Source organism: Ascaphus truei, chromosome 1 (assembly GCF_040206685.1).
Source record: "Ascaphus truei isolate aAscTru1 chromosome 1, aAscTru1.hap1, whole genome shotgun sequence".
Classification (NCBI taxonomy): domain Eukaryota; kingdom Metazoa; phylum Chordata; class Amphibia; order Anura; family Ascaphidae; genus Ascaphus; species Ascaphus truei.
The window spans coordinates 92,122,479-92,144,689 of NC_134483.1; the positions used below are offsets into that span (position 1 = coordinate 92,122,479).

Consider the following 22,211-nt stretch of genomic DNA (forward strand, 5'->3'; position numbering starts at 1 on the left):
AACTGTTTCTTCACAGCTCCCCTCCTCTTCCTCCCCACAGTTCCCCCTTCTTCCTCCTCACACAGCTATTACCAATGTAATTGGTTTCCTCACAGCTCCCCTCCTCTTCCTCCCCACAGTTCCCCTTTCTTCAACCTCACACATAGCCATTACAATGTAACTGGTTTCTTCACAGCTCCTCTCCTCTTCCTCCCCACAGTTCCCCCTTCTTCCTCCTCACACATAGCCATTACAATGTAACTGGTTTCTTCACAGCTCCCCTCCTCTTCCTCCCCACAGTTCCCCTTTCTTCCTCCTCACACATAGCCTTCACCAATGTAACTGGCTTCCTTACAGCTCCCCTCCTCTTCCACCCCACAGTTCCCCCTTCTTCCTCCTCACACAGCCATTACCAATGTAACTGGTTTCCTCACAGCTCCCCTCCTCTTCCTCCCCACAGTTCCCCCTTCTTCCTCCTCACACATAGCCATTACAATGTAACTGGTTTCTTCACAGCTCCCCTCCTCTTCCTCCCCACAGTTTCCCCTTCTTCCTCCTCACACAGCTATTACCAATGTAACTGGTTTCCTCACAGCTCCCCTCCTCTTCCTCCCCACAGTTTCCCCTTCTTCCTCCTCACACATAGCCATTACCAATGTAACTGGTTTTCCTTAGAAACCCTCCTCAAAGTAAAAAAGTTTTTACCCGTTTGTTTCCTGTGAAAAATAAAACATGTTTTTATCCTGATATTAACTTGTCTACCGTTTCATCTGTTTTGTATCCTGATTACTTCCCACAAAAGAACAAAGGGAAAAAAAGTGTGGATGACAAATTGTTCAATACAAAATTCCACAAACAGTTCTATTACAAAAGAGATTAAGTAAAGATAAAAACACTCCGAAGTGTTTGGCTATCATGGAAACATTAAGAGCTTAAAAATTATTGTAAAATATGTCTGTTTTTTTAAAAGGCACCAATCACGCCCATTTAACAAAAGAAACCTCTCGCGCTGCCCTTAGAAAATACTGCCGCTTTAAGCCCAAATACTACATTCCTAATATTCCCCACTAAAGGAAACATAGTTAAGGGACCAATCCTGTAGTCAACTTTAATTTGCTGATTTTTGACTTAGTCTTTTTACAAACCTTAGAACACTCGGAATGTCTCATTGTAAATTGGTAGGCTTTTTCCACGGCTGCAATCTAATCCTATTGAAGTAAAAGGTATGAGGCCTATATTGTTCCGTGGTTATGAGGCCTATATGATTTCAAATAAGAATTGGAGATTTTAATGGAACAGAACATTCTGGCCCATTTCTATTAGGCGGTGCTATTCAATAAAATATCTTACCGGAGTCAGAAGACAACCTATATCCAATTTCTTGAAGACCCCTTACAGCTCATTATCTTGAAGACATTCTACAGCTTATTCTCTTGACGACACCTTACAGATCTTGAATACACTTTACTGACCATCCGCTTGAATGGGCTTTAAGGTATTTTCCGGTGCCAGAAGGTGTCTTATGGAAAAGAAGTGCTCAGTCAATATGGTCCTCTATGCTTTTGAGACTGCTCGGATTTAAACTTTTTGTAAAGGGCCGTACTTTAAAAACACTCATATCCCTTGAACAATGTACTGTATCATTCCTTAATTAGCAGTGTGAGCTCATTATCAAGCACAGTGCAACTTCAGAAAAGCAGGAAAGGGCCATGAAATGCGAACAACAATACAAGACGACCAGAAAAAGATGTTGAGGTGAAATTTCATTTCCTAGAATAGAACGGTTAACCTCATTCAAACTCAAGGTTACTGCAGTTCCTCCTATCTGCTGCAGCTGAAGATAGGACATGCTTGGACATGTTGCTAAATGTTTTAAAAAAAAAAAAAAAAAATGTATCAAAATACATTTTTTTTATTTTTTTTTATTTTGTGTCGACATGAAAAACGATCAAATGTCTGCAAGGAGAAGACCGTCAATGAGGAGGACCCCTTCATTCAAACATGAGACACTCGGCTTAAAGGTACCAGGATTCCAGCAGTGATGGGCAAAGCCGTTCGATGGTTTGCTTTGCAAAAGTTCCCACAAATGTCAGACATATGTGAAACAGTGCAACATTTAAGAAAAAGCCATTTATTGAATTTCAGGATTACAATTAAGTACTTTTTATATGAATATTAGCAAAATTGGCCACAACTTACCAACATTTACCACTATTTTCTGCTGAATTTTCACAAAAGTTAATTCATTGGTAATAATCAGACATTAAAAAAAAGTTATGGTGGGTAAAACAAAATCCTCCACCACACAGTGTACAGCAAATAAAAATACCACTGGTGAGTACGTTTGCATACAGATGCAGCCACCAGTATTAGAACACTTGGGCTAAGGCCCCGCTGCATTCGCCCGCACAGCCGCCTTGCTTGCCGGCGGCGCATGCAGTTCACTGCACCGCGATCTGCGGTAAAATTTATCCGGCGCAGGGGGGCGTGGCCAAAACGGGTGGGGGGCGCGGCCATGACGTGAGGGTGCGGGACCATCACGCAGCACTGCAGACAGCCCCCTCAGCCGCCACACAGGCACTCACACACACAGGCACTCACACACGGGAAATCGGAACGGGGGGGTGAATCGGAGGGGGGGGATCGGAGCAGAGGGGGAATTGAAAGGGGGGGATCTGAGCAGGGGGGAAATCGGAACAGGGGGGGGGGGAATCGGAGCAGGGGGGGGGAAAATCGGATTGGCTGCTGGGATCCAATCCGTGATTGGTTCCTGCGTGTCACGTGATGCGGCACTCGCCAAAACCACAAGGTCCTTGTACACACAGTCAGCCACGTCGGAAGGAGCCAGCGGGGACATCCAGTCCGGAGGTAAGGAGCTGGTGGTCCGTGGCCGCAGCGGGACCAAAGCCTTACCTAGGAAATTCTGGGAGATTCGGGGGCAGTCTCACAGTAAATGCCTCAACATTGCCTCAACATTTCTGTGAGATTCTTAATGGCCCATAGGATTAACACAGCGGGGGGTCCCTGCAGTACCATTCAAACTGAATCCAAACTGCTGTGTTAATCCGATGGGCCATTAAGAATCCCACAGAAATGTTGAGGCAATGTTGAGGCATTTACTGTGAGACTGCCCCAGAATTTCCTAGGCAAGAATTCTAATACTCGTTGCTGCATCTGTATCTCAGACAGGTCTGTTAAAATGGATAAGAAGGAAAGAGTCACACACTGCACATTTGCATGTCATTTCCCAGAATCCCTTGCTGCAGTGGAAGCATTGTATGCTAAGAGATAATGGGGAAAGGCAGGGTTACAGACCTGTCTGAGACATGTGAATGTGCTCACAAGTGGTATTTTTATTTGCTGTTCAATGGTAATATATTTTTGCCAGCCGTAAACGTTTGTGAACTTGTGCAAATGTTTTGCAAAGCTTTACGACTTAGATAGCACATCTAATAAAGATTTCATCTTCTTCGTGAAGCGTCAGTCATGGATAATGCAAACAAATCATTCATGATTTGGAACAATATAAATTATATTTATGGAAGTTACTAGATAAGTGCTAGATTTATTAACCCTTTTTTCACACGCCAGCGAGTGCAATAATAGCCTTTGCTACACTTGTGGTTCACTTTAGTAGTGTTTCAACTAAATAGCTTTGTCATGATTTCTTGTGAAAAAAAATTATGTCACCCCCTTAGGATCTCTTATACCTACACACATGTACATCTTGAAATGAGACATTTTGCATTCATTTTCATTTTTTTTGTTAATATTCAGTGGCAGTTCTGGCAGTCAAACCTGTCATTGCAGTTTGAAATGACTCCTCCCTAGATCTTTTGAGATATATATATATATATAATGTATCCCCTAACTAAATACCACATTAGATTTAAGAGAACATACTGACTTGTCTAAACTTGTCTGCACTTGGGTTATCATTCCCCTTTCAATAGAAAATCTAATGACATTTTCTAAATTTAACATCACAATTCTTTGTTGCTGCTGAGCGCGCTCATGCTTGAGGGTGGTGACGTCACCAACTCTCCAAGCATGAGCGCTCGGCTGTGCTGCTGAATTTTGCAGCGTAAGCGTGTCATTGGCTGGATCGGGGTTATGTCTGTGTGTGTGTGGCTGTGTGCATTGGCTGGTACTGATTGGTTGCTGAAGGGTCATATGACCCTTCAGTGCGCTTTAAAATCAATTTTCCCTGTCTCCCCAAGCGCCTAGCTTTGCTAAGCGTACGTGCACGTGTGCAGCGTCAGCATGGCCATGCTAATTTGATTACATTAAAGTGAGCGCCCCAAGCACGTTTCGCGGCAGCGTGGCCGTAGCCTTAGATTTCAGGAGCCAAGGGTTGAGAGATATTGAGATTTCAATGGTTCAGCTTTAATTCTAGTCAAATCAATACGAGCAGCTCAAGTTATAAAAGGCTGTAGCAACTACAGACTTGTCAACGATCACTGACCATAGTGGGTCTCCCTGATTTCGGGTCAGTCTCACCGATTTTTAGCATGAGCAGTTTACAGAATTAATTGGAGTCTCACTGATAAAATACCACTAAATGTGGGGATCTAAACTTGGAGAACTAAACTTGAGTAAAGTCAACTCAACCACAAAAAGTGAGCAAGCATCCCTATTAGGCCCCTATGAAATTAAATAAATGCCAGATGGCGCTCTCTTCCTCACCGATTGTCGGGGGAGAGCGTGGGCGGTCTGCAAAAGCCTCTTACTTTCTCCTTCGTGCCGCGCTCCTCCTTCTGTAGCATCGCAGCGTCATTTGACTCTGCAACATCACAAGGCGCCGAGTTGATATGACATGTGACGTCACATGGCGTCGCGTGGTCATGGGAACGCTGCAGAAGGAGGCGGCCCGGGCGGCAAAGAGGTAAGTGCCTATGGGCGGCAAAATGTTAAATCCACCACTGCATGTAATATACATAGTTACATAGTAGATGAGGTTGAAAAAAGACATAGGTCCATCAAGTTCAACCTATGCTAAATTTAGGTTGAAATCAGGTTCATCCTAACCCATAATTATTTTAGTCATGACTGTGACTTCTACCTCCAGACATGCGGCACTGCGATGGGCACCAGGTTTGCTCCAAGTTACGTGAACTTATTCATGTCCATATGGGAGGAGGACAACATATGGACCTCCAACCCATTTGGTGCAAACCTGGTGCTATGGAAGAGATACATCGATGATGTGCTGTATGTCTGGAGGGGGCCTATGGATGAACTTGAGGCATTCAAGCAATATCTAAACATTAACGAATTAAATTTGCGATTTACATTTAATCAAAGCAAATCCATTATCAACTTCCTTGACCTCTCTCTGTATATAGAAAACGACACTATTCAGACAAAAACATACAATAAGGATGTGGATGCCAATACATATTTATTGGCATCAAGTCATCACCACCCCAATTGGCTTCGGAACATCCCTAAGGGACAAGCATTAAGGGTAAGGCGGAACTGCTCGAATGAAAAAGTGTACCATCAGCAGGTTAATGACCTTAGGGATAGGTTCCTGGAGAGGGAATACAAAATGTGTGATGTAGACTCTGCCATCTCTGAAGTTAACAAACTAGATAGAAAAAGTATTCTATGTAAGGATCCGTCAACAACTGCCATAAAGAAAAGTGACCCATTTCCATTTTTTGTAACCCGGTACAGTGGCCTGGCTCCCACCATAACAAAAGTTCTTACTAAACATTAGGGCATACTCCAGAGGGACCCCGTCCTCAAAGAGATCGTCCCGGATAAACCCAAGATAGTATACAGACGGGCAAAAAACTTGAAGTCCCGGCTATCACCAAGTTGTCCCTTTGATGGTCTTCGAGACCGCCACGTCACATGGCTAAATAACCTTAAAGGTTACTACACATGCTCCAAATGTATTGGATGCAAAAATAGTGTTAAGGGTAAAACATTTAAATCAAACAAAACAGGAGCGGTCTACGATATAGAAACGTTTATTAACTGTAAGACGGATTATTGTGTTTATTTACTGCAATGCCCATGTGGGCTGCAATATATAGGGCGTACAGGGAGACCTCTCGAGGCGATTCGCTGAGCATATATACAACATCAAGAGAGGCCTCGAGACGCACAGCGTCTCTAATCATTTTAAGTTAGTACATAATCAGATTCCTGATGTCCTTATATGTATGGGTATTGAACATCTAAAACCGAATTGGCGTGGGGGAGACAGGTTGGGAATGTTGTCCAAAAGAGAAAGTTACTGGATATATGTTTTGAAAACCCTGTCCCCATTGGGTCTAAATATCGATTTTGATCTGGCATCCTTTTTGAAAGACCCCTAAATCTGCCTGTTTCATCTTTCTTTAACTAAAATTTCATTTATTGTATGTATTTTTCATATACACTGTATAATGTTTATTTTTTATATATTTTTTAATATATTTCATTGTATGTATTCAACTACAGTATAAGTGTTTATTTTAATGTTTTACAATGTTTTATTATGTTTTATCATCTCTAGAAGGGTAGAAGTTAGGACTAGCATGACCCCAACAGCGTAGCATATCAAGTAAGCTGTTTCTGGTCCTGCAATTACTCAGCTAAGTGACGTAAATCATCGCCGCCCATTTGTGGGCAGATACAAGTTTAAGTGCATGTACTTAAGGCACCAGTGTACTGGACTCCTTCATCCCCTGAGGAAGTGACGTAGCGTCACGAAACGCGTAGGGAGGAGGAGCCTAGTACAGTGCACGTCGTCAGCCGTCACCCGTGTTGTACCTTGTGGTGTGGGGAGAACTCCGGGCGCTGCGCCACTGACGTCATCGGTTACAAGCTGCGGACGGCATTCTTGAGCGGCACGCTTGCCCTCACAAAATGTGAGTGTAATATTGCTGCTTTTTAATACTGTTTAATAAAATTTTGCGGAGTACACTAGGCTGTTTTTCAATTCTCTCCAACCACGGCTGTTGCGGTGTATGCTGCCCCTGGAACGACGCAGATCAAGTTGAAGAGAGCCGCCTTGGGAACCACGAAGGACCCGTGGAGATCAAGGTGGAGGAAAAGAGCTGAACAACAGATCCTCTCCCCTGAATGAACAAGAATCTATCTTGTAAGTAGGGATATTCCTCTCCAGGTTGGGGCAATTGAGTCTGTATACTGCGCAATGGTTGTTCTTTATCTGTAATTGCAGACAGTGTATGGGAACTACGCCTAGAAGAAATTCCACCTCATTTTATTGTTGATGAAACATTCTACTATCAGGACTGACTTTACATCCAGGACTGTCTTTTGATATGGTACTGTAATCATCATCACTACACTCTGCGCCGGGGACATTATTTGTATGTGTATGTAGTGACAATTAGATGAAACATAAGCAATATAGCATCTTCTATACTTAGAATGTTCACGTGACCCATTCTGACATTCTTTAAAGTGTAAAGAAACTGGGTGATTTTGATCTTTTTTATTATCAATCTCATGTGTTCCATGATGTGAATGTTGAATTTCCTTGTAGTAAGACCTACATATCTTCTATTACATCCACAGATGAGAATGTATATAATAAATTCAGAGTTACAGTTGATAAAAGACAAGATGCGATGTGATCTTTAATTCATAGCCACTCTGAAGGTTTTCACAGTTCAAATGATAATATGTTATATCTTGATGTTTACTTTTGTCACATTTATTAATATACATGTGTGACTTAATACATCTTTATTATTAGGTATTTTTATATTATTCATATATCTATACACTATATATTACTCTTTATTAATATTGAAGCATATATATATATATATATGCTGTGATACTTCCCTAGAGTGGTTTATTTATCTATCATCAATACTCCACACCTTATATATGATTAATTAATCTTATCTATAAAGGTGATCTATTTTGGAGTTTTTTCACCATGAACAATATTTATAATATAGTTCCACATTTTTTCATTTTTGGTGAAGTACATATATTAACTGATATCAAGTTTAGGCACGAACTGTTGTAAGTAATGTATCCTATATAGAAGATGCTATATTGCTTATGTTTCATCTAATTGTCACTACAAATTGATTTCATCTGATGTTTGTAATTAATGTCTCGAGACGAAGCGCTGTACTAGAGCGTGAAACGCGTAGAGGGGGAGATTGTGGTGTAGCCCTAGTGTGTAATGTGCCAATAAAGTTTTGTTATATTCATCCGGAAGCTGTCTGGAATTCTGTCATGCACAGTTGCACCGGAGCCCTTCCATTTCCTGCCACACTTATATACACTGTCTCCTGATCATTATAATACCCCTGCACGTGAAGGCTGCTGACAACAAGCCATTTCATACTATGTTTATTGCCTCATATAACCACTATCCCTTCCACATGTGTTGGGATTTAAGTGTCTTTAGAGCTGCCAATGGTCTCTATATATTTCACGTGTCTAACTAAATAGCTGCTTAAATGTCACGTAACGCAGGCCAATAGAAAGCTGTGACATCATCCCTTACGGCTTCCTATTGGCCCGCGTGATCTGGACATTTAAACTCAGAGATACCGGCACCCCCTACAGAGGTTAGTATCTCGGGAAGCCTGGGGTCCCCAGAGCCGAAATGAACACAGTTCAGCTCCGGAGATCCCCTGCCTCGATCCTAGAACTAAAAAAAAACTAAGAAAAAGATGTAGTAGAAGGTGTTTTGCTGCTTTAAATAGATGATAAAGGGAATTATTATGAATTAAATTGTTCGCCCTTAATATACTCCTGTCCCTGTTGATATAATGTGGCATCTTCATGAAACAATTGAAATTAATTTTCATAGACTGTTAGGATTTTTACATTAGCAACATTTTCATTCAATCTTTTTAAATTGCCCCTGAAAATATGGTTAATAATTGGAACATTATTGGATCAAAAAAATGAGAGTTGTAAACTTACGTAGAGAGGCACTTCAGCATGGCTGATCTCCATCATCTTACCATCTACAGAAAGAAGAAATGAAAGTTACAGAGTATATCAAATAAAACCCTCACTCTACCTGATGAAGAGGTTAACACCCAAAACGTTATGCTACTTTGGATCGATAACTAAACAAAGCAAAATGTTACGCTGAAGTGACTGTATTACAATTGGGGGACGTGTTAAATGGGACAAAAAAATGACTAAGTGAATATTAAAAAAAAACAAAAAAAAAAAAACTAAATGCTGAACAGGTATACAAGAATAAGATACTGTCTGTGGTTTGATTTATATATAAGTATAATCACAGCAACAGGCCAGGTGCAACTGTTATTTTCCTACTTCAATGACTGCACCCAGGTAGCACTATTGAAAAGAGAGGTGTGTAGCACTTCAGGGCATTGCTGATCTTCAGAAGTTCCACAAAGAACGGTGGGAAAGTGTTTCTCGCTGTCACGCATGGTTTCTGCAGAAACACACTTTTGCAGAACGTATTATTGAGGAAATGAAAAGCAATTAAACAATGTCTGGGTTTTCTGACATCAGCAAAGCTCCTGGATTACATTTGTAAAAATGAGGTCTTTAGCTCCTGGAATCTTGTGCCACACAAAAATCCAGCTGCTTTGGCCAAGTTTTCAACTAATGACCTGCGATATTTCACACATTTCCCGTTCTGAATGCCAGCAATTGGCCGTCTTTTGTCATGGCAATAATGGTATTATTTGGTTTGAGTATTGCCAATTCCTGAGCATCCTGCTTGAGATGATCAAATGTCAACACAGATTACAATTCTCTGAGAAGCATGATCATCAAAACACTGCTAATCATTTCAGTACTTGTTTTTTTAATACACCCTCTTAACGATGAGCCAAGTTAATTACTGTAGGCACGTTGTCCTATTTACATCAACAGGAGTCATGCAGACAGTTATTGTAGACTGACAGACCGTTTTATTATAAATTCTCTCATGATTTTAGGCACGAAAATCAGATTAGGCTGAAACTTTTGATGAATGTCTGAATCTACTCCCGATTTTTGTTTGCCAGGTCTGCTGGAAATTGGTTCAGCGAGTTATTTTTGACACTGAAACAAGATTCTTAAACCCTCACAGTCCCGCTGATTGAGGCATCACTGGTACACTCAAAAGGTCAACATTCCTTAGTCTATGTCCCCAGTATGTTCTACAGCGCGCGCCTCGGCATGCGCTGCGCGAACAAGCACCACCCCTCAATGGGGTTGGGCCCACTACGTACCTTGGCGCGCATTTGCCAACCGCGCTCTACGACCAGTTTTTTTAAAAGACATCAAACTTGTACGGACAACTTGTGACGGAGGGGTGGCCACACCCCCGCAGGCTGTTCAGCCAATGAGGGCGAACCAGCTGCGTGAGTCATGCCACGCCCCTGCAAAACCCGGCCAAGCCCCCCATCACAATCTCCTGCAACTGTCGCAGATCGCAGTGAAGCGATGTGCACGTGCCGCCACCCCGCCGGGTGCGCGTGCTACAGTGCAGACCGAGACCGCGGCCTCAGAAACATAGAAATGGACTGCAAATAAGAACCACTTGGTCAAGCTAGTCTGCCCATTCTCATATCTGATGAGATAGCCTAATGTCTGTCCCAAACAATTTTGGGTCCTCTTACAGTATTAGCCGTACTTGAATTGCCCTCCCCAGCTGCTGAGTGAGACATCCAGGCAGGCCCAGCTTCTGGCGTGCACCGGTGGAAGAGAGGCCAGGCCTTGCACAGCTAGCTGGGAATGTGTGTTAATCAATTTCTGACTGGTAAAAGTTGTATGGAGGTAGGTGGCACCTCCCCCCAGAGCTCACTCCACCTCACCTTTTTAACTTGGGAGGTCTTTTCCCTTTGCTGCAAGAACAGGACCTACTATGGTTCTTTCCCCTCATACAGAGGTAAAAGGAAGGGTTCACAGTGTAGTGCATTTTTGGTTATACCTTGACGTTGGTATGCAGGCTTACGACGCTTTGGCCAAAGGGTTTAACTAAATAACCAATTATTATTATTATTGAAGTATTTAAACTTTATACTTATAACCATATATGTTTTGCAATTGGATGTAGCATTGGGCACCCCTGTCTTTTGTTGTAAACATTTGCCACGCTCAGTAGCACTCTTTTTTTACATAAATATATATTCATGATGTGGTGGGTGTTGGAGTTTGAGCTAGCTGGGAATGTGTGTTAATCACTTGCAGAGAGTGAGGCCTGGCTTGGGGGAGAGGCCCTGCAGCAGATGGGGAGAGCCGGGCATCAGAGGCTTCAGACATCCCAAAACGTAAATAAGTGTCTATTGTATGGTGTGTGTAGTGGAGGTTATTGTATTGGGGGGGGGGTGTTATTGGATTGAGTGTGTGTGGGGGGGTATTGTATTTTGGGGAGGGGGTGTTGTATTTTGGGTGGGGGGGTGGTATGGTATTTTGTGTGGGGGGGGGGATTGTGCGGGTATTGGTGGATTGTGTGTGTGTCGGGAGAGGGGAATGAGTGTGAGGGGAGATAGGGGAGTGAGGGGGTAGAGTGAGTGAAGAGGGGGGAAGAGTGAGAGACATAGGGGGGGGCTCACAAGGATGTGTGATAGGGGGGGAATAGAGGAGGGGGATAGGAAGGCTGCCGACATGGCTGGTGGGGGAGGTTCGGTGGGCGTAACACTAGTCATGAGCCCCGGGAAATCTGTCTGCGGCCCTGCTTAATACTGTATGTTTAGAAATATATATGTATATATATATATATATATATATATATTTATATGTATTGCATTCGACAATCAAGCACAATACAGTAGTAAGTAAGAAGAAAAAAAAACTCTACACTAATTTTATAAAATTAGATGATGAATCTTGTGGCAGTCAGGCTGCTTGGTTGCAAATTAGTTCATCCCCAATGTTCTTGAAATTAAACATGGTTCCCTGGCTGTAAAATTGTATCCAGGGGGACCCCCAAAAGCTGGACTTGTAAACATGCAATGCAGTCTGTGTGTTACAGTTCTTTCACCTACCAAATACGTATGCTGTCTGTCTGCTTTTAATTTCTAATATTAAAGCAGCATTTCCTTCAAATTCCTATATGTATTTCTTTAATAAATATGTTGTTTAGTACTAGATAATACTTACTGTATATATGTTCCCACTGTTTATGCCCTATTTAAGGATTTTGAATGTATTAAGCTTCCATAGAGTTGCTATAGCAACCATTTAGGGAGCCACACCACTTCTTGGGCAGCCATATTGCGTTCCCTGGCAAGCAGGATCTTCGCCTATTGATAGAAAGCTTAGATAATTGCATTGCCACCTTAATTAATATGGGGGTAGGTTTACTAGCTATGCACTTCTTTAACCCTGGCTGTGCTGAAAATCTGTGTAATATGGTAGGCATCCGTTTATAGGGCTCCATGTTAAAATGGAAAAAAAGCAAATGGTGACGCTGTGTGCTCATGCATGTCATTTCCCAGAATCCCTGCCTGCAGAGGAAGCAATGTATGCTAGGACAGGGGGCGCAAACTTTTTCCCCTGCGTCCCCCTGCCGGATGTCCTCCTCTACGCGCGCCCTCCTCCCTCCTCCTCCTTACCTTGATTCCCGGCGTCTGGACGTCATGACTTCACGTTGCCATGGCTACGCGTCTCCAGATGCCGGCTGAATCAAGGTAAGTAGGTTTACATAGGCCCTGCAGCTCCCCCGGCACTTAATTTAAGTGCCTTTGGGAAGCGCGCGGGGCCTCTGTAAACCCCGCGCCCCCCGCCGGTAATCTTGCGCCCCCCACTTTGCGCACCGCTGTGCTAGGAGATCATTTTAAAAAGCAAGGTTGCAGACCTATCTGAGACATGCGAATGTGCTCACAAGTGGTATTTTTATGTGCTGTTAAAATCAACACAAATGTCTGCTTAAATGGCCGTACGAGCAGGGACCTGGAATGGAATACGCTTACGATCTTTCATATTATCTTTAGCTGGATGACTTAATTAGTGCTGGAACGTACAATGCTCTTTTAATGTATGTATGGCTTTATTTAAATAGCGCCATTAATGTACATAGTGCTTCACAGTAGTAATACAAACGACAACCATATAAATAACAAATAATATAAATAACACATAAAGGGAAGAAGTGCTTCAGACATAAAAGTACCAATTAGGAAAAGGAGTCCCTGCTCCGAAGAGCTTACCATCAAATTGGTAGGTAGGAAGAACGTAAGGAGACAGTAGGAGGGAGTTCTGGTAAGTGCGTCTGCAAGGAGCCAAGCTTTATGTATCAGGTGTATAGTATTAGCCATGGAGCTACTCATATGCTTCGTTAAGCAAGTGTGTTTTAAGGTGGGTCTTAAAGGTGGATAGAGAGGGTGCTAGTCGGTATTGAGGGGAAGGGCATTCCAGAGGTGTGGGCAGTCAGTGAGAAAGGTTTAAGGCGGGAGAGGGCTTTAGATACAAAGGGGGTAGGAAGAAGACATCCTTAAGAAGAATGCAAGATTCGGGATGGTGCATAGTGAGAAATTAGGGCTGAGATGTAAGGAGGAGCAGAAGAGTGTAAAGCTTTAAAAGTGATAAGGACAATTGAGTGTGAGATTTTTTAAGATAAAAATGGAAGAGAGGATACAAAATAATTAAGAAATAGTACACATTTTGCAACACAGGTATACATACATAGGTGAGTAAACAGCAACATTATGGGCTATTTGAATCATGGCAACTGAAACTTTGACACTTGCCTATAATCTACTGACCACATAACGCCTGCCCACAAATGCCCCTCTCTTAAAATGACCATATATCACCTCAAGTGTGGCCCGAGAAGCCAAGTTTCCTGGCACAACTCTGTTAATGTCCTTGCTTCGAACTCAACTCTGAAGTTGCTGACTAAATAATGGACCTGCTGAGACAGGTACCTAAACAATGAGAAGCCTGAGAAAGGGATGGTCAGAGACATAGCAACAGTAAATGGCTTTTACAATACCAAAAGAAAATACAAAAGATATACATGTAGGAGTTGGCATGATATTGTTAGCAGTAAATTGGGTCAGGGTTTAAATAAACCACATTCGGCACACACACCCTTATACTGTCCTACATGCTTATTGTTGCAAAAATATTCTCAGGCGCTTCTGTAAGATAAAACTGGTATATGTCACAGAATGCCAAATCTGCCTCAAGCACGAGCTAATCAAGATCTCATTTATTACATTAGATATGAAAACTCTTACAATTTTTCTCAGTTATTTAAAGTTGGTTTCAATGATTTTTACTCATTAACTTTGCACTATCGCAACCGGACTAATACAGCTATTTACACTTAATGATTTTTACCAAAGGCAGTCTCATAGGGGCCTATTCAAGTAGCTTCGATAAGGGACTTTATAAGCAATGTTGAATGTGTAGATATTCAGAAAGCTGTGATAACATGTCAAAAATCGCCTGTAAACAGCTTTTTTACAAGCGTTATCACTCGTGCAAAAACAAATCAACAGGTAGGGCAAAAAATGCTGAAACTTGCATTTTTTGCCAGTCACTGCTACTCAGGTAACCCTGAGATGCAAATTGTGGGTTAAATACGCGAGGAGGTGGCGGTAGTGGTCTTTCAAAGCTAAACGTATCACCAGTTCTATATATGTCCCCTCAAATCTCCCTCCAAACTATATTAGGGAGAGAAAACAGCGATTAAAAAAAATGTACATACCTGAGATACCATGGGAGATATTTAAATATACATTTCTTTAGACCTTAACATGAGTCACACATCCTAAAATATATCCTTAACACCAATCAGGGCAGCAGTGCTACCATTGAAGTAACCCAGATGCTGGGAAATGCTGCCGTCACCGCATACTTTTGCTTTTTTAATAAAAAATCAGTTCTGTAGTATTAGATAATAGTGACTTTTTTTTATTACTCAACTCTTAATGCCATTTTAATCCGTTTTAAAGCATCCTTTCATTTCTATAGCAGGTTTTATACCACTTCCCAAGCAGAGCAAGATCTTTGCAACACGTTCCTGTTTGTGATCATTGGTTGCCAATGTTCCCAGCAGTTTGAGCTGCAAACTGGAACAATAGTTAATGTTACCTTAGTAGTATAAGGATACATTGTAGCTGCTGAGTTATAATGACTGAAAGATTGATTAAGTGAAAAGGAGATACAATGCACTACAGATTTGCTGAATAAGAAAATGTATTAAGCCACACAATGTTTCGACCATCAAGGTCTTTATCGCGTGCAGGCATACTTAGAATGAGGAAAAGCCCTGTATATATACCCCCCAAAAAGGTCATCAAATAACCACGTGAAAATCACCAACAGCTGTCCCACATAGTCCCCTATTAATTAGATCTCTCTACTCCCTCATGTGCTGAGTGTCCATACTTCCGCATTAAGTCGTGGGTGACGTCACCAGTGCTTGCTTCTGTCCCCCGATAGGCTCCCTTTGCTCTCGAAGTCTCCCAAGGGGTAGGGACATCCATCTCGCGCATGCGTCGTGCGTATGTGTTCCACAGTCCGGCATTTCCGCGTTCCAGCGTTGGTGACGTCATTGCGGAATACGCATCCATCTTTCCCTCTTTCCCTCCAAATCCTGAAGTTTTGCGTCGTCATCTGCAGGTTAGCTCCTTCGGGGACACACTGCGCATGCGTTATCCATCCAATGCAAGTGCTTTCAGCAGTTGGTCCTGTATGTTCATCTGAAGAAATCTGAGCAATATCCCTGCTCATTATGGCTCCTTTTAGTCTTGGTATGAGAGAGAGAGAAGGATAGATTCAGAGAGTATATTCTTTATGTGTTATACCTTGAACCCGAGTGTTGAGTGAGTGCTTGTGTTAAAATTAATAAAAAATGGAGTCTTATGCTGCATTACTTGCTGAGATCTATAAGGCACTAAAACTTGTTGAAAAGACAACAGCAGCAGCAGCCACATATCCTATAAATAAATAAAGGCATTTTTATATAGCACTATCTTCTTGACAAGAAACAATTATACGATATGTAATCGTTAAGACCCTTGGGGTATACCCTGCAAAGGATGTATGCCCAGAACATTTCTCTCTGTAATAACACTGTATATTTATCATGACCTGCACTGGCCTTTTTAACATGCTCAATTCCCATAAGCCTCAGGGATGAGATAGTGTGATTAAATTCTGCACAGTGGGTGATTAGTGTAGTGTCTTCAGATTTATTGTTAATTCTACTTTTGTGTTCTATAAATCTGGTCTTCATCACCCTGCTGGTTTTGCCTACGTAAATGAGACCACGCGGGCATTTTATGATGTACAGGCATACCCCGCATTAACATACGCAATGGGACCGGAGCATGTATGTAAAGCGAAAATGTACTTAAAGTGAAGCACTGCCTTGTTCCACTTATCGATGCATGTACTGTACTGCAATCATCATATACGTGCATAACTGATATAAATAATGCATGTATAACAGGCTCTATAGTCTCCCCGCTTGCGCACAGCTTCAGTACAGGTAGGGAGCCGGTATTGCTGTTCAGGATGTGCTGACAGGCGCATGCGCAAGCTGCCGTTTGCCTATTGAGCGACATGTCCTTACTCGCGAGTGTACTTAAAGTGAGTGTCCTTAAACCGGGGTATGCCTGTATATATGTGTGGTTGTACAGGTGATCCTACTATTTATTTTGAATTTTGCACCACTCCTCGGGTGGCTACATTTATTACCTGTCTTCAGACTATTGCACAACGAGCAGCTAAAACACTTGTAACATCCTGGATTAGGGTCACCCAAAAAATGAGGTACAGTATAACGTCCCTTTCTATCTGCATGAATTAGAACATCCTTCAGGTTTTCTCCTCTCTGATATGCGAACCTAGGATATTCTTTGCATATGGGACCCAAGGAGATGTCTGTTTGCAGCGCCCTCCAATGTTTGTTGATAATTTGCTTAACAAATCTACTTGCCATAGTAAACTTGCTCACAAAGGTCATTCTTTCTGACTCATTCTGTCGGTGATCATTTTGACTTACCCTCTCTAGGGCTTTTTCTACATTGCCATGCTTATGTCCTCGAACTATGAACCTGGTTTTAATTTATCTCAAAGTATTCTCAAGCTGTTCCGGTCTATTACTCTGATTTTTTTGAGAAAAGGGCAACATTTGTTTAAGCGAATCAGGTTGGAAGCTGGCGCCATGTAGTGTAGAGTTCCTGTCTGTAGGTTTCCGGTAAAAATCTGTGTTAAGTGCATGACCGTCATAGCAGATTAATACATCTAGATACGAAATGTGGGTCCCACCAATTTTTAGTGAATTTTACCGGTGTTTGTAGCTGTTCCAGATATGTAAAGAACTCAACTAGATCATTATCCGTCCCTTCCCAGATAAAGAATAAGTCATCTATATAGCGACAGTAGTAAAGCATCTTATTGTAATATTTGGTATTTAGGATGTATTTTTCTTCAAAATTAGCCATGTATAAATTGACATAGGAGGGTGCTACATTGCTCCCCATAGCTGTCCCTGGGGTTTGCAAATAGAAATTTGTTTTAATAAGTAGTTCTTATGGAGGATAAAATGTATGTATGATAAAGTATGTCTTTATTTATATAGCGCCATTAGTGTACATAGCGCTTCACATTAGTACTACACGTGACAATCATATAAAAAACAAATAATACAAATAACAGATCATGGGAATAAGTGCTTAAGACATAAAAGTAACATTTCGGAAGAGGAGTCCCTGCTCCAGGAAGCTTACAATCTAATTGGTGGGGAGAACGTACAGAGACAGTAGGAGGGCATTCAGGTAAGTGCGTCTGCAGGGGGCCAAGCTTTGTGTATCGTGTATAGCAGGGGTGGGCAACCTATTTTTCAATGTAGCCACAGGTGTGGCGAATTAGAAGTGAAAATAGCCAAACCATGCAAAAATTGAGGTATTATGTTGCGCATGCGAAAATTTTAAACCACACACTGTTTGAACAAGTTTATAAATTCTCCCACCGCAACCCCCTCCTCCTCTCACGCCACCACCACTACCCTCCTCATCATCACCTCACCTCCTCATCACCATCTCATTTAACCCCCATCATCATCTCCCCCCAGCACCCTAGATCTCCCCCAGTCCCTTTCAGCAGTCCCCCTCATCATCAAGCACCCCCCCGTCCTATGCGTAGGGCGCATAACGCGTGGGGCGTAGGGCAGGGGAACTGTGGAGGCGGGAGGGGGTAACTCCGCAGCAGCAGTGGGGGCAGGGTGGATGCCGGTGTGGGCAGACTTGGTGCAGCTGTGGGGGAGTGGGGTGGTCTGGGCAGCATGGGAGGGGATGCTGAGGGCAGCATGGGAGGGGATGATGAGGGCTGCGTGAGAGAGGATGATGAGGGCAGTGTGAGAGGGGATGATGAGGGCTGCGTGAGGGGATGATGAGGGCAGCGTGAGAGGGGATGATGAGGGCAGCGCGAGAGGGGATGATGAGGGCAGCGCGAGAGGGGAGGGTCAGGGCAGCGCGAGAGGGGAGGGTCAGGGCAGCGCGAGAGGGGAGGGTCAGGGCAGCGCAAGAGGGGAGGGTCAGGGCAGCACGAGAGGGGAGGGTCAGGGCAGCGCGAGAGGGGAGGGTCAGGGCAGCGCGAGAGGGGAGGGTCAGGGCAGCGTGAAAGTGGAGGGTCATGGCAGTCTGGGAGGATCTGGGCAGCATGAGTGGGGATCTGGGCAGCAGGAGAGGACATGTTCAGCAAGGGCTGAATGTAAAAACCCTTTTAGATCCAGTTATGAGTATTGTCAGGCTGATGCAGTTGCAGAGTATGGGATAAACAATGGACAGCCAGGATAGGGAGGGTAGGTATTCCCTGATAGAATGCAGGTTAGTAACTCTGCAGCAGCTCAGTCCTGGTAGTATACTTGCTTCAGACTCTGCTTAGATTCCTAGAGGTCAGACAGGTGGGGGAGGGGGGGAAGTATCTCTCAGCTCTCCCTGCACTAGTAGCTGGCCGTCCAGGAAAGGAGACGCGCCGGTAGGGGATTTCCCCTGCCAACTGCTGAGTGCGAGCAGGGAGAAGCACTGGGTAGGGGATTTCCCCTCCTAACAGCTGAGTGCGAGCAGGGAGAAGCACCAGGTAGGGGATTTCCCCTCCTAACAGCTGAGTGCGAGCAGGGAGAAGCACCGGGTAGGGGATTTCCCTGCTTACAGCTGAGTGCGCACAGGGTAAGGGATTTCCCCTCCTAACAGCTGAGTGCTGCACTGGTAGCAGGCCATCAGAGCACAGAGAAGCGTCGGGCTCGGGTTCCTCTAATAACAGCTGAGTGCTTGTGTGGTGGATCGCCAGACTGTCCGGCTAGGCGGCAGACAGCATGTCATGAGTGACGTCAGCGGACTGCCCTCACCACCCGGAGGTTTACTAGGTAGCAGGAAAGGGGAGAGAGGGAGGGAGGAGAGGGAAAGGGAGAAGGTTCCATTCGCCACAGTCTCACTGCCAATTCGCCACAAGTAGCGAATGTAGATAGGGTTGCCCACCCTGGGTGTATAGTATTAGCCACGGTGCTAGTCATATGCTTCTTTAAGCAAGTGTGTCTTAAGGTGGGCCTTAAAGGTGGATAGAGAGAGTGCTAGTCGGATATTGAGGGGAAGGGCATTCCAGAGGTGTGGGGCAGTCAGTGAGAAAAGTTTAAGGTGGGAGAGGGCTTTAGATATAAAGGGGGTAGAGAGAAGACATCCTTGATCAGAACGCAAGAGTCGGGATGATGCATAGAGAAAAAAATGCAATAAAAGCATAATAAAATCTACTGGTGGATCTGCTGTGTTTTTTGCCTCGAGTTTTCTCTGACAATATTAAGACCTTCAGCATGAAAAGAACGATTGATTAGGCACACAATCAGGATTTTGACAGATTTATAACAGGAACACCAAACGATTGCCAGATTAGGTAAGAATGTAGAATTATACATGGTCACATACTTTATATATAAAAATAATAAAAAGGAAGCAAAAAAGGGGGGAAAGCAACATTGTTGCTTTGAAAGCAGACCATTAAACTTTCTGACTGCCAGCTCAATTTTTCTTGTGCATAAATATGAGCACACGCGAGACACGTGTAAGGAATCCACACCTCAATTTACTGCTTACCTTGCTTCACAGACCTGTGCAGTCCTGGAACACTCCCTCTGGTATCTACTGCAGCTGTGCAAGCTATCACTGCAACCTAGCCTTGTACTCACTCATTGGAGCAGTGCTTTCACACCCTTCTCCGGGGATTGGCCCGCTGGCCTTTAAGTACTGCATCCCCACACTCCTTCTCTGCCGAGCATAGTCCTTCCTGGATGTCACCGAGTGTTCTGCCACAAGCCCCTGGCTTGTTATCTCGTTACTACTCTGTTTTGTCCTAGTTCCTGTCTCCTGTGCTGAAACGGAGTACTCTCCTTGTTTGACTTCAGCTCCCTGTTTCCTGAGACCGGCTGCTAGTCTCACGCAGCGGTCAGTTCCTTTCTCCTGTGCTGAAGCGGAGTACTCTCCACGTTGACTTCAGCTCCTTGTTTCCTGAGACCGGCTGCTAGTGTCACGCAGCGGTCTGTTCCTATCTCCTGTGCTGAAGCGGAGGTTTACCCAGTGTTGTCTTCAGCTCCCTGGTTCCTGGGGCCTGCTGCTCATTCTCTATTGCAGAGGCCGTGTCCTGGTTCCTGTGCTGAAGCGGAGGATTCTCCAGCCCGCTCAGGACTCTTGCGCTGAAGCACTGATCTACCACTGCTGCCAGGCGGTGTGCCCACTCCGGTCTACCTATCACTTCATGAGACCAGTACCATGGGCCATGGTCACCGCACGCGCAGAGTCCACTCCCGTGCTCACGCTCCTAAGCTGAAGCGGGGAACTCCTGACTACCTGTTGCCGAACTCCTGCTTGAACAACGTTTACCCTGATGTCTCCAGTCCTGACCCTGGCTTGTCCACTGACGATGCTGCCTTCTCCAGTCCTGACCCTGCTACGTACGACTACGAACTGCGCAATCCGGATCAGCCTGTGCGGTCTAAGGTCGGTGCTTTTACAACCTCACCTCAGCCACGCGGTCCGACCCAGGTTTGTGGCGAGCACAACCGTGATAACACGTTAAAGTGGAGCTTCCAGTTACCATCTGGTTTAGTTCAATGCTAGAGCTGCTGCCCTGCATGGTAGTGTTGTGGGTTCTAATCATGTTGAGTTTGACACTGGTACCCCCCTTCATCACAAGGGTCTTTAATATGATTGGCGTTAAGGCTATATTTTAGGATATGACTCATTTAAATATACTTTGCATAGACATTAGCATATTTCCCATGGTACATCAAGTATGTTCATTTTTCAGCAGAGGCATCTCTCCCTAATTTATTTGGAGGGAGGTTTGAGGGGACATATATACAACTTGAGATACTATTATGTTACAAACACCAGCACATTATGATATCTCTGAATGTAGGTGGTTTATGCTGAATGAGGGAAACTCTAAAATATTTAAAATAAATAAATCAGGCAGGAGAATTAAATAGCTGGGTTAATCCGCTTGGGATAGTGCAGAGTAAATGAGTACATCAGTATTAGGGATACCTTTTTTTTAATTCGGACTAACAATTGATATTATAAGACAAGCTTTCGTGAGTTCTCATTTTCCTTAGGTCAGAGATACTGATTTACGAAGATTCCATGAGTTTACCACAGATGTAAAAAAAAAAACAGATAACAAATACAGGAAATATGGAGAATTCATAGCAGAGGGTAAATAAACAGACAGGGCAATAAATGGATGAAAGGGTTACTGAGATAGCTGGAGACCATGTAGGACCATATATCCATCAGCAGTGTGAAAGGGGGTGTACAACGGGGGAGAAGGGCTTGGAATGAAAATGAAAAAGGGAAGGAGAAACATTAGAAAAAAATCTGATATTGTGCAAGAAACCCCATATCAGCTGTACACCCCTTCACACTGCTGATGATACATGTTCTCCGAATATCTCAGTAACCCTTTCATCCATTTATTGCCCTGTCTGTTTATTTACCCTCTGCTATCAATTCTCCACATCTCATCTCTAAGATTGTTATCTGATTTTTCACATCTGTGTTAAGCTTATGAAATCTTTGTAAATCAGTATCGGACCTGAGGAAGAGCGAGAACTCTCAAAAGCTTGTCTTATAATGTCAATTATTAGTCCAAATAAAAAAAGGTAGCACCTATTACTGATGTATTCATTTTCCCTGGCAGTAGAGTAACTCTTCTATACTCTGTTATTTGTAATCTCTCATAGCATCAAAGTAAGGACAATAAGTATGTGATAAGCCGACATTTTAGAGAACGTGGTAAAAAAAAAACACTTAATTTTTCACAGGACA

The 22,211-nt window shown here is 43.4% G+C and overlaps 1 protein-coding gene across 4 annotated transcripts in view; it reads right to left on the bottom strand.

Moving 5' to 3' along the window:
- The window catches only part of ARHGEF28 (Rho guanine nucleotide exchange factor 28), a 265,058-nt gene that overhangs the window by 198,833 nt on the left and 44,014 nt on the right, over positions 1-22,211 (bottom strand). For all 4 annotated transcript variants that reach the window (XM_075591696.1, XM_075591714.1, XM_075591705.1 and 1 more), the window contains exon 2: positions 8,893-8,936. In XM_075591696.1, the coding sequence (XP_075447811.1) occupies positions 8,893-8,928 (36 nt within the window). In that variant the 5' untranslated portion in view covers positions 8,929-8,936. The remainder of the gene's footprint in view (positions 1-8,892; positions 8,937-22,211) is intronic.